The following is a 12,775-nucleotide window of genomic DNA, read 5'->3' as shown; positions in this document are numbered from 1 at the left end:
CCCAATCTGACTGGTGTCTTTATAAAAAGAAGAGCTTAAGACAGAAAAACTCTAGGAATGCACATGCACAGAAGTGTGAAGAGGCAGGAGGGTGGTCATATACAAGCAAAGGAGAGAAGTCCTGTAGGCACCTTGATTTTTGACTTCAGGACTTCACAACTGTGAGAAAATAAATTTCTATTTTTTAAGCCACCCAGTCTACTCAGTTTGTCATGGCAGCCCTAGCAATATAGAGGACAAACGGACTCACAGCTTTAGCCTTTGGAATTCCCTGTATGCCCTAGTAAATTATTTCCTCTTCAAGTTAACCAAGATAAAAGTAACCAAGATAAAACACAAAATGAGACTAAATAGAAAACTTTTAGTAACAGTAACTAAACAATTAGTACCATTAAGAGAGACAGCCAACTACTAAGCATTTATCACAGATAAATAGTCATGGTGGATAGCTGTGGTAAGGATTTCAACTACAGTGCCTAACAAAGGCAGTATTTAGGAGATATTATTCAGCACTTGTTAGAGCTGAAAGGCCTTGAAATCAACCAGTTGAATCTACGCATTCTACAGAGGTAGAAACTAAGGCTCCAAAGATTTGTAATTTACTTTATTCTAGGTGACATGGCTTGTGAGTGAAAGAGTCAAGACTGTGACACAGGTTCTCTGAACCCTAGACCAACACATTCACCATTTTATCAATGCCTCACACACTATTCTTTTCTTTCAGTCCAGCAAACAACTTTGCCAAACTTCCTTGGTGCTTCCTTTTTCCCTTGGTTTATATGGAGGGAAGATGCCACCCTTTGAAAGAGAGACTATCATGGAGCATGGAGTCTTTGATTTTGGTTGTTAGTAGTGGGATTCAACGGCACCTGGCTTTGCCTTAAACAAGTTTTCCCACCTGCTGCCTTGTCCCTTTAACATCAGCAGCAGAATCATGTCAATCCAAGAGAAGCAATAAACCCTTCCACTTGATTCTAAAAACTGTAAGAACAGGAACCATGACTGTTTTTCTTAACATATACACATTTGGTGAAAGTATACTTGTATCTATACAGGACATTCACCCTAGTTCCCTCTCTCCACCTCAAATGAAAGAAAATTTTATATTACCCCTATCACAAACACACGGCGGGAGGGCAGACTGGAGTGGAAAGAATGGGAGAGATTGTTTAAACTTCATCATTTTCTAGAAGAGTGGGTGAACTAACATTTCCAGGCACTAGGCTAGCCATCTTATATGCACTGACTCATTTGATTTCCCAATGAATACAAGGTGAGCATAATCACTTCTTCACTCTATCACATTATCTGCCTTTAATTAAACTGCCTGGTTTCCCTCATTAATGCTATATGAGATTACTTTCTTCACCAATTTGTCTCCTCCCATCCTACTTCACATCCCTCTCCCCTCAGCATTTCAATAAAACTCCACTGGAACAGGGATGTTATTTCTCAACTGCATCCTCATCACCTATGAGGAGGTCAATTAACATCTGTTGAGGAAATCCATTTTAACAGTTTTTGAATCAAGAATGCATACTAATCTCTTCCAATCCACGTGTAGATTATTCTGTTGACTATTCATGCTTTTGAAGCCTCACTTTTAGTCCAACTCTCCCACCTCCCAGAGGAGACTGAAGTCTGCTGTGGGCCCTGCTTTTGTTTTTTAAGGTAGCTTTCACATCCTTGGAGCCTTTAAACATGAGCCACAATTGCCCAGGCATACCCTCCCCCTGCCCCAACTTGCTTTCAACTTGATTATATTTGTTTTTATTTTATTTTATTTTTTAATGTTATTTTTTGGACGTGCCACGTGGCATTCAGGACCTTAGTTCCCCCACCAGGGATCGAACTCGCACTCCCTGCAGTGGAAGCATGAAGTCTTAACCACTGGACTGACAGGGAAGTCCCCAGCTTGATTATATTTTAATTCTATCTCTAAGCAGATCTAGATTCCTGCTCAGGGACCACTAAAGCCATCTATGATAATTCCAAATTGATGTTGGTACAAGTTCTCTCTGTTCTTAAGAATTTGATGTCCCCTATAAACTTTGCCTATATATCATTATATCATTAAACAATTTAGAATGGTTATTATTAAGATCAAGCTCCCCTAATCCCTATACTTCCCAAAGTAGCACACATTAATAGAAACACAAGACTAATATTAAGTTTAAAGCTCAACCCCCAGTCTGTGTTCATAAGTACAAACACAACTCCAAAAGGAAGAAAAAGATTACAACATTCTATTATTCTTTACATCATTTTATATGCAAATTTCTGGTCAATAACTGCTTCTCACACTGGGAATTTATCCCAATAAACTACTGCTTTAAGGGGTACATTAAGTCTCCAACCAAAAAGTGATCCAGGGGAAGTATGATATGTTAAAGCTAGAGACAACATGGGTGCACAAAACTCACTTGGGCCAAACACAACAAAGCGTGCCAAGGCCCAAGTGGCATCCAACCATCACTTGTTTAGAAAACCAAGTTTAATTTGAATTACTTAAGCAACTGGATTTTGTGGTGGTGCATTTTTCAGTGGATTGTGGAGGATGAAGAGTTTAGCCCAAGATAATTGAGTTGCTAAAATATCTGCCTTCTGATTTAGAATTTTAAAGTAACCTTTGTTACAAATTCCTATATAATTGTTTCGTATCCAAATTAAACCTGCCACATTTTCTATCCACCATATCACTGATTGATTCAAGCTGCAGAAGAACATTCCTTTCCTCTCCCCTTCAATTTGTTCTGTCCATTTTTCAGGGTGTATTCAACATCCTCACAATTCACAATAGAAATGTCACAATAACTGCAGAGAAACTGTGGGCTTTCATAAACTAACAAAGTGTGTTTTTGATTCAGAAATCCCAGAGGGCCTGTGTCTTTAAAGTAGATTTGATCTCCATATATAAACCTCATTTGTACATATTTAATTGTGATCTCATTCTCTAGAAAAGAAAATGTTTCATTGGCTCTGATTTCCTTCTGACATTTCTACTCCCCACCCCCCCTTTTTTTTAAAACAATCTTGGTTCTTGCTTCATAGCCTTCAGGGCTATCCAAGCTAGAAAAGTGCTTTGCTTGTACTTCAGGGATGGGAGTGACAATGAAATTGCTTTCTCGTCTGAAATTCCTCAATTTTAAGAAAAGAATTAAAAATTTCCCCAAAAGGTAGTTGAATATATTGACAAGCTTGCCTTGTGCTCTTGGGTTTAACGTATAGAACTGTACCTAATTATTTATATGCATTCATATAAATCATGTCAGTGAAAATAACTTTGCCAAATTTATCATAGGCTGCTACAGGATAGCACACTGGTGCCACCTCAAAGAAATCCACATGTGCTAACATGAACTAGTAATTTTTGTTTTATTGTGCCCTTTTGGGGGAAATATCCTTTCTAATAAAAAGATATATTGTCATTTCTAAATATAAAAAATCGATTTTTTATTTATGAGAATAAACTTTTCCCTTGTATCTTTGTGGGACAAACTATCAGAAAACATTTTAATTTGGTAAAAGGTTTTATTTAGTCTTGACCTGCTCTCTTCCTGCTTTCTGATTGCTTTCTCCAGAAGATTTTAGGCTTCAACACTTCACATAGTTAAAATTTTCCTCTAGATTCTGGTTTTATCAATTAGAGAATTTGTGTTCTAATGAGTATTAAAATATACCTCAAAGTTATTTTTCCTTCAAAAAAAAAATCTCTCAAAAGTTAACCCGAGTACACTCTTAGTGGGAATGTAAATTGGTACAAACACTATGGAAAACAGCATGGTGGTTTCTCAAAAAACTAAAAATAGAACTACCATGTGATCCAGCAAGTCTGCTCCTGGGTATTGATCCCCTCAAAATGAAAATGTTAATTCAAAAAGGTACATGTATCCCAATGTTCACAGCAACATTGTTTACAATAGCCAAGATATATAAGCAACCTAAGTGTTCATCAACTACACCAAAGCACACCATCCAAATGTCCCAGTGTAACCTACTGATACAAAATCTATTTCTTAATCTAATGCTCAGATCACAACAATTTGTGACATTGCAATATCAGCATTAATTTTGAAACCTTGGCAAAGAACAAAAGCATCATTCCAACCTAGATGCCTAACAGTGCAGGGCTCTGTGACTTTGCAAAGCAAGAGCAACTTTTCTTTGTTTTCCATCTACACAAACCATATCAACTTCCACCAACTGAGTAATGCAAATTTAGTCAGCCATCTAAAAATATTTTTAAATCTGATTCTATTCCAGTATGAGAACTTACAAAAGACCCCCAAATGCTGAACAATTATTGACAGAAAGACACTGGAACTCACCAAAAATGACTCCCCACATCCAGAGACAAAGGAGAAGCCACAATGAGAAGGTAGGAAGAGCACAATCACATTAAAATCAAATCCCATAAATGCTGGGTGGGTGACTCACAAACTGGAGAACAGTTATACTGCAGAAGTCCACCCACTAAAGTGAGGGTTCAGAGCCCAACGTTAGGCTCCCCAACCTGGGAGTCCAGCAATGGGAGGAGGAATCCCCAGAGAATCAGACTTTGAAAGCCAGCAGGATTTGATTACAAGACCTCCACAGGACTGGGGGAAAGAGAGACTCCACTCTTGGAGGGCACACAAAACAGTGTGCGTACCAGGACCCAGGGGGAAGGAGCAGCAACCCCACAGGAGACTGAACCAGACCTACCTGCTGGTGTTGGAAGGTTGCCTGAAGAGGTGGGGGGCAGCTGTGGCTCACCAAGGAGACAGGGGCACTGGCAGCAGGGGTTCTGGGAAGTACTCATTGGCGTGAACCCTCCGAGAGTCCACCATTAGCCCCATCAAAGAGCCTTCAAGCTCCAGTGCTAAGTAGCCTCAGGTCAAACAACCAACAAGGTGGGAACACAGCCCCACCCATTAGCAGACAAGAAGATTAAAGTTTTACTGAGCTCTGCCCACCAAATCGTATTAAAGTCTTACTGAGCTCCACCCACACAGCCCTAACCACCATCAGTCCCTCCCATCAGGAAGCACCCACAAGCCTCCTAGATAGCTTTCTCCACAGCAGTATTAAGCAGTATCAGCAGTATTTTGTTTTGTGGAACTGAAAACCACAGCCACAGAAAGACAGAGAAAATGAAAAAGCAGAGGACTTTGTACCTGATGAAGGAACAGGATAAAAACCCAGAAAAACAAGTAAATGAAGGGGAGATAGGCACCCTTCCAGAAAAAGAATTCAGAATAATGATGGTGAAGATGATTCAGGACTTTGAAAATAAGACTGGATGCAGAGATTGAAAAGTTTACCAAAGACCTAGAAGTAAAGAGCAAACAAACAGAGATATGCAACACAATAACGGAAATGAAAAATACACTAGAAGGAACCAACAGCAGATTAACTGAGGCAGAAGGGCGAATAAGTGACCTGGAAGACAGAATGGTGAAATTCACTGATGCGGAAAAGAATAAGGAAAAAAGAATGAAAAGAACTGAAGACAGCCTAAGAGACCTCTGGGACAATGTTAAACGTGCCAACATTCACATTACAGGGGTCCCAGAAGGAGGAGAGAGAGATAAAGGATCCGAGAAAATACTGGAAGAGATTATAGTTGAAAATTTCCCTAACATGGGAAAGGAAATAGCTACCCAAGTCCAGGAAGCGCAGAGAGTCCCAGGCAGGATAAATCCAAGGAGAAACATGCCAAGACATATAGTAGTCAAATTGACAAAAATTAAAGACAGAAAAATGTTATTAAAAGCAACAAGGGAAAAACATACAAGGGAACTCCCATAAGGGTAACAGCTGATTTCTCAGCAGAAACTCTGCAAGCCAGAAGGGAGTGGCAGGATATATTTCAAGTGATGAAAGGGAAGAACCTACAACCAAGAATACTCTACCCAGCAAGGATCTCATTCCGATTCGACAGAGACATCAAAAGCTTTCCAGACAAGCAACAGCTAAGAGAATTCAGCACCACCAAACCAGCCCTACAACAAATGCTAAAGGAACTTCTCTAAGTGGGAAACATAAGAGAAGAAAAGGACCTACAAAAACAACAACAAAACAATTAAGAAAATGGCAATAGGAACATACATATCGACAATTACCTTGAATGTAAATGAACTAAATGCCCGAACCAAAAGACACAGACTGGCTGAATATACAAAAACAAGACCCATATATATGCTGTCTACAAGAGACCCACTTCAGACCTAGGGACACATACAGACTGAAAGTGAGGGGATGGAAAAAGATATTCCATGCAAATGAAAATCAAAAGAAAGCTGGAGTAGCAATAGTCACATCAGATAAAATAGACTTTAAAATAAAAAGTGTTACAAGAGACAAGAAAGGACATTACATAAAGTTCAAGGGATCCATCCAAGAAGAGGAGATAACAATTATAAATATATATGCACCCAATATAGGAGCACCTCAATACACAAAGCAAATGCTTACAACTATGAAAGAGGAAATGCAAGGCAGAAATAGAAACAAAGATGTAGAGAACATACACATGGACACCAAGTGGGGAAACTGTGGAGGGTTGGGGGAGAATGAATTGGGAGATTGGGACACCAAATTGTACACTCTAAGTATATGCTGTTTATTGTCTGTTAACTGTATCTCAATAAAAGTTCTTAAAAAAAAAAAAAGACCCCCAAAAGTCACATTACAGTGTCTGATCTACAAGGTAAAGAAAAAGCAGCTTGCAGTTTACTGTGCAAGAAAGCAAACTTTAAAAAATCATACACAAAACACTTCAATGTAGCATTTTATGCACATCGCCACCAGAGAAACAAGCTGAAAGACCAAATGTTGTTCTCATAGCAGGCTATCCAGCTTCTTTTAACACAACTACTGAAAAGAGGATTGATTAATTGTATAATGTGAATAGGACTAAAGTGACCAATTTGTAACCTGCATACATTTCTTTACACTGCTCATGCACAGACAAGCGTGCTGCTCCCAGCCTGGAGGTCAAAACAAAATCTAGTACCAATTTGGTTCTATTGGTGCAGACCTGGCATCACCAAAAATTTTAACTCAGCCAGTCACCTGATAACTTATAGCTACTTTGGTCTGCTTTTATTTGATCTGAAGCTTGGAATTATATTCTTTCCACTTACAGTTTTAGTGTTCTTGTTTTAGTTTTAAGCTTTCTTATAATGAAAGAATCACTGAGCAGGATATTACTTAAATAATAAAAATTCAGAAACAGCTTCCAGCTTTGTGTTGCCAGCTACTATATTAACTGCTTTACCAACTGATCAGAAAAACACCCATTAAACAGAAAAGTGATACTATTTTTTACATATCAAAATGGCAAATTTTAAAAATAGTAATAATCGGAGTTGATGAGAGTAAATATTGATTAGTACTACTTTTCAGATTGATATTTGGCAAAAATATTTGATCCAGTGATTCCATAACTAGGAATTTATCTTAATGAAATCATCAGGGATGCAAATTAGAACATATGAATAAAACAAATCTTCACTGAGCTGTGTATAATGGTGAAACACCACAAACCACTCAATAACAGGAATTAGATAAATAATTTATTAAACTTCCATATATTGAGCTACTATTCAGCCATTCCTTGATTAAGGGCAAGAAAATTAAGAATGGGAATATGCTCATTATAAAACATTAATGTTATTTAGTATAGACCATTACATTGTAGGAGACCAGAATATGCCACTCCAAAATATGCCTCTTTGGTATAAGAATTATTTTGAGCTTATTATTTTGAGAAACGGCCGACACAGGGAAGCTCTGAAAACAGTACAAGTTACCCTTTCACAGAGAAATTTACATTTACATGGAAAATCCCTATGTGAAAGTGTGTCTTCCTCTCAGTACCAGGAAGAAAAAAATGACTCTAAATCACAAGAGATTCTTATCAATGGAGAAGGAACTAATCCAAATCTGCATAATAAACCTTACTCATGTTCACTGTACTTTTCATGGTCACTTTCTCATAACTTGCTTCCCCCACACTCTTATTCCTTTGTTTTAACTGAAGATGGTATTTGAGCCCAAATCCTAGCCACTTTGAGTTACTAAACCTTGAGTTTCTCCCATGTGTGTATGAAGTATACATGCTAATAAACTTCTGTTTGATTTTCTCTTGTTAATTTGTATTTTGTTACAGGGGCCCCAGCTCCTCAAGAGTAGAGAAAAAGGTATTTTTCCTCTTCTGCAATATAAAATTAAATAAAATGAAGTCTGGTTGCCTTCAACATCATTAACAAGGCATTGACTTTCTTATAAAACTCCAATAGGATGTGACTTCCTAAGCAGTCACAGATTTTAGATCAGCCTCAGAAAGAGACCAAGAACAATGGAGAATTATTAGGATAATATGTTGAAACTGGACACGTTTCTTTCTCAGGTTTAAGTGAATTTTAATAACTGATTGTCCGCTATTGGGACTCCGGACCCCAATTTTGACCAGGCCTCTAATTTGATCTATAGCAGGATTCACAATAGTGAAAGAATGTGGTAGGATATACTTCTGTTACACTGGGCCACAAGCCTGGTAGATGGCTTCCATTAGAAGTTAGCAACACATCTGGTCACAAAAAAATTCAAGCTACTTTTTTCCAACCATGTTCCCAAACCGTACCATATTTAATTGTTTATTACAAACAACTGTTCCCCAAATTAGTAGGTTTCATTAATTAAACTAGTTTCATACCCTCAATCACATTTAAAATATCCTAAAAGATTTTATTTAAGCCCGTGTTGCTTTAAAATAGAAAAATCTCAGCCCTGCAATTAATTGAATTTTACTATGTCAGACACACACAAAATCTATTAACAAAGACATATGGAAAAACTCACATAAAAGAATCCAAGTGGTCCAGATATGTATGGCATTTTCATTCCCAAGAGATATTTGACTTGTGAAGTCACGACATGGGTGGCAGCGCCAGTTGTCATCGCACTGATCACAGGCTCTGTAAGCAGGAATGTGGCACTGCCCAGTTGTAGCACAAACATGGCCACCTAAGAGAACAAAGGAAAATGAACCTTCCCAAGCTTCCTAGTGATGTTAATATCTGACACATTTTCATTTTCAATACACAGACAGAGGGAACTGATATGAAATGTACTCCTTAAATTTTCTATATTCAATAGCTTGAGCTTTCTTGAGAACATTACTAGGTTCTAGGACTTTCCAAATGTTTTTGGGTGCAATTACAAGTGTTTCAATTAAAGTTAACATAGTTTTTTTTTTCTGAATATTGACTTTTCTTTCTTCCTCTTTTCCTAATAATATATATTACAAAAAAGGAAATATATTCAAAGTAGTTAATATATGGGGTTCTGTGGAGAAAAATAAAATTTGCATTATCATACCTATAATTTTTTAAAAAACCCAAAGGACACGATTCACTACTTTATATCCAATAGGCTTGAGGAGAAAAAGCCATTTCTTGAGTTTCTGCCAGGTTCTGAGAAATGGAAACCTACTATTTAGACTATACTCCATCAAGTAGCTGTAAAGGGTCAATATTAATAAGAAGACATCAGGACTTATATGTATACGGAGAAGAACAAAAGACAGAGGTAGTTTAAAGGAATATGTCTTAAGAAACCCAGGAATCAGTAGGACAGTCATTTTCCTTCAACTTTTCCTTTCTGCTCCTAGCATCATGCTCCATTGCGAAACTATTTCATGGCCAGACAATTCATCTCATCTGAGTAGAAGTTATGCACTGAGCTCTGCTGGGCAAAAAATGACAGCAAAAATCAAATCTCTTTTCTCACTGGTAACGCTGCAATAATTATTGCAGAGAAAGAACTTTTAGGAGGTGGCCCACTCTTTGACTGAATACATCCATGTAAATCAGTCATAGAAATTTGCTGTTTTGAAAGTAACATTAAATTACATGCCTGAGTATCCACACTGGAAAAGAAACACAAAATGGGTCACGCTGATATGTCCTCTTAGTGTGTTAATTATAACATTTAGCTCAGGTCTTAAAATTCTTGTTGGAAAATAAGATTATTAAAGAAATCAAAGGAAAGAATAGCAATGGGTTCTCCACCTATCAAGAGGTCACAGTGATAAAAATAAGAAGTATAACGTGCTAAGTACCACCAGAGCATACATTGCAAAATATATCATTTCTATCATATCACAATGCCCCTTGGCGAAGCACAATAATATTCTAAACTTGTATTAGCGTGGAGTTTTCTGGGCTCAAATCTGAAAATTTAAGTTCTGATTCTAGCTCCACCATATCCTAGTTTTGTGACTATAGAAAAACTGTTAAAATTTCCAAGCCTCGTCATCTATAAATAATTAGAATGATGTCTGCCTTACTGATATTGCAGAATTGCTGTAAAGTGAATGTGAAATAACATATTTGAAACTGTAGAGGCTTTGAAACCTGTAAAATGTGCAACATATGCAATGTACCTTGAATGTCATAAGGTGCCGTATATATTTACCTAGCACGGAAAACTAGCCACCAGATTTTAAAATGTAGAAAAGGCCACACCATATTTTCCAAGTCTGGAGAACATGAAAGAATTTATCAGTGCAGAAAGAAATGTATTTAAATTGTTTGCATTAGCAACCCCCTTCTATTCAACATGCAACAAAGAAAAAAATACAGACTGCCAACATAGAAATCAGGCAATCTCCTGCCAAAAAAAAGAAGCCAAAGCAGCAGCTTCTACTACCAACACTTTTTTTCAGAAACTATCTGTCAGTTTTTCAAATGGAAATGTCCTAAGGGAAATACCCAATCAATAATAGTATAGGTACTGTTGGAACACATTGAGTCATAGTTTGTTGATTTTCATCCTGAAAACACAATCAGTTATGAAAAATATTGAACCAATTTTTCCCAAGTCTCTCTCTACTGGTTAGTTCCAGATTATGACATTAACTCTTACAGGCCATGAGGATGAAATTACTGTAGTATTGGGGTAAGATGAACACCAGAGAGTTGGATTTTCATTTAAGCTAAATGCAGCATACAAGCAATCCAAATCTTTGAAATTCTGAAAACTGTTTGCAGATATGGAATTTTATGCATACATGTAATGTCAGAAAGTTCTTATCTGTATGCCAAGAAATCTTATCTTCATTTATTTTGAGAAGCAAACTGCTTTGGGATGCCTTGTATAGATCATCACCATTTTACCATCTGGTTTTAATTTTTTCCTACCCAGCATCTATTTAGAGGGGTTCATGATTTCTCATGCTTGAGAAACGAAGGTCACCTAACCTGAAGTGATACACCAACCACTTCCAGCTAACCACTGTCTTCTAGTAGCAACTTGTTTGTCATATCTACAACCTGAATGTTACAAATGGAAAAGTATGGGAAAAGTTCAAGGTATAAAAAGAGTTCAGCCATCTCAAATGTTGAAAACATATGTACCTATCTAACAATATAAAATGAAAAAGGTGGAGTATCCTCCTTCAAAACTTATCCAAAGACTCAAAGTATTTTTGTAATATTTTACTTGTACACATTTTTATGCTTTAAAAAAAAATCTTCCCAGCAATGGACAAGTTCCTAAAATGAAGAATGCTTAACTCTGAAAGTTCAACAAGCCCCTCAAGACCTCATTTTTGATACAAAATATTGTGTATGTGAAGGATGATTGCAAACATGTGAGAGTTAACTGAAAAGAAATTACTTTCTCCTGGATGACAACATTCTCCATAACCCTACACAATGGCATACATTTTAAGAAAGAAAAAAAGGAAGAGGAGGTGGGGGAGGGATAGGACAAGGAAGAGAAAGAGAAGGAGAAATTTAATAACTCCCCTTTCCTTACAACCCAAATTTCAACAGTTTATTCACATCAAAATGAGGGATCTAGCATACAGACAATGAGGCACACAGGTTGAAGGCAGCAAGTACCTGTGCAACACAGGCTTTGTAAGAGGTGTCTACAGATGGAACTGTTTCCATTCCAAGGTTTCCCTGGAATTTAAATAAGCATGTAAAGTGAGGATCCTTCGAGAATATTTTGCTCAGGAACCTAGTATTTAAATTTTATGCTAATGTTAAAAAGATTTAAGCTAATGACAATCAACAGCCACATCACCTCCTTTTACTAATAATACGAATGATAATAATTCTAATCTGGCTAGCCAACTCCCAAAATTTGCCCACGCAACATTTTATGAGAAAATAAATTTCATACAATATATTTCAGCTGTTTGTAGTAATGTTAATGTTCTGAGCTAATGCTGAAAACCTCTGACATGCATTATCAAAGTTCACTAGCATGATACTATTTGGTAATGCTTTTATGAACACCATGTGTTCTGCATATATTGAATGTATCTCAGATTTCAGGCCATTTTTTTGCAAGTGGCCTTCAAGTAGTGAAAAAAAGAAAAGAGTGCACACAAACAGCTATACTACCCAAGTGGATGCAATACTGCATGCATTTCAGATTTTGTCAGTTTTTCTGCAATCTGGCTCTTACATTATACCAAATCACTTATTTGTTTGTTCAGTGAATATTTATTGAATACCTAGTGGGGCAAGGCACAACATTGTTGCAGAATACAGAGATAAGATACAGTTCATACTTTGAAAGACCTTATAAAGTGAGGTGAAATGTTGATGTTGGGAGCAGGAAATGTTAACCCTGCTCACAACAGCATAAAGAACTGTAATGTAGGTGTTACTAGGAAGGTGAGGTCTAAGAAGCTATTTGAGTGGGACCTAAAACCCTAAAAGCCTTTTGTTCTCTACTGAGTATGGCATGCAGATTTGGGGAAGAGAACTAA

The 12,775-nt window shown here is 37.1% G+C and overlaps 1 protein-coding gene across 1 annotated transcript in view; it reads right to left on the bottom strand.

The window, feature by feature from the left end:
* Positions 1-12,775, bottom strand: part of SLC26A7 (solute carrier family 26 member 7) — a 308,511-nt gene that overhangs the window by 69,744 nt on the left and 225,992 nt on the right. The window contains exon 6 of the mRNA XM_057734289.1: positions 8,848-9,012. Within this exon, the coding sequence (XP_057590272.1) occupies positions 8,848-9,012 (165 nt within the window). The remainder of the gene's footprint in view (positions 1-8,847; positions 9,013-12,775) is intronic.

This window comes from Hippopotamus amphibius, chromosome 5 (genome assembly GCF_030028045.1).
Source record: "Hippopotamus amphibius kiboko isolate mHipAmp2 chromosome 5, mHipAmp2.hap2, whole genome shotgun sequence".
NCBI lineage: Eukaryota > Metazoa > Chordata > Mammalia > Artiodactyla > Hippopotamidae > Hippopotamus > Hippopotamus amphibius.
This window is presented reverse-complemented; position numbering and strand designations above follow the sequence as displayed.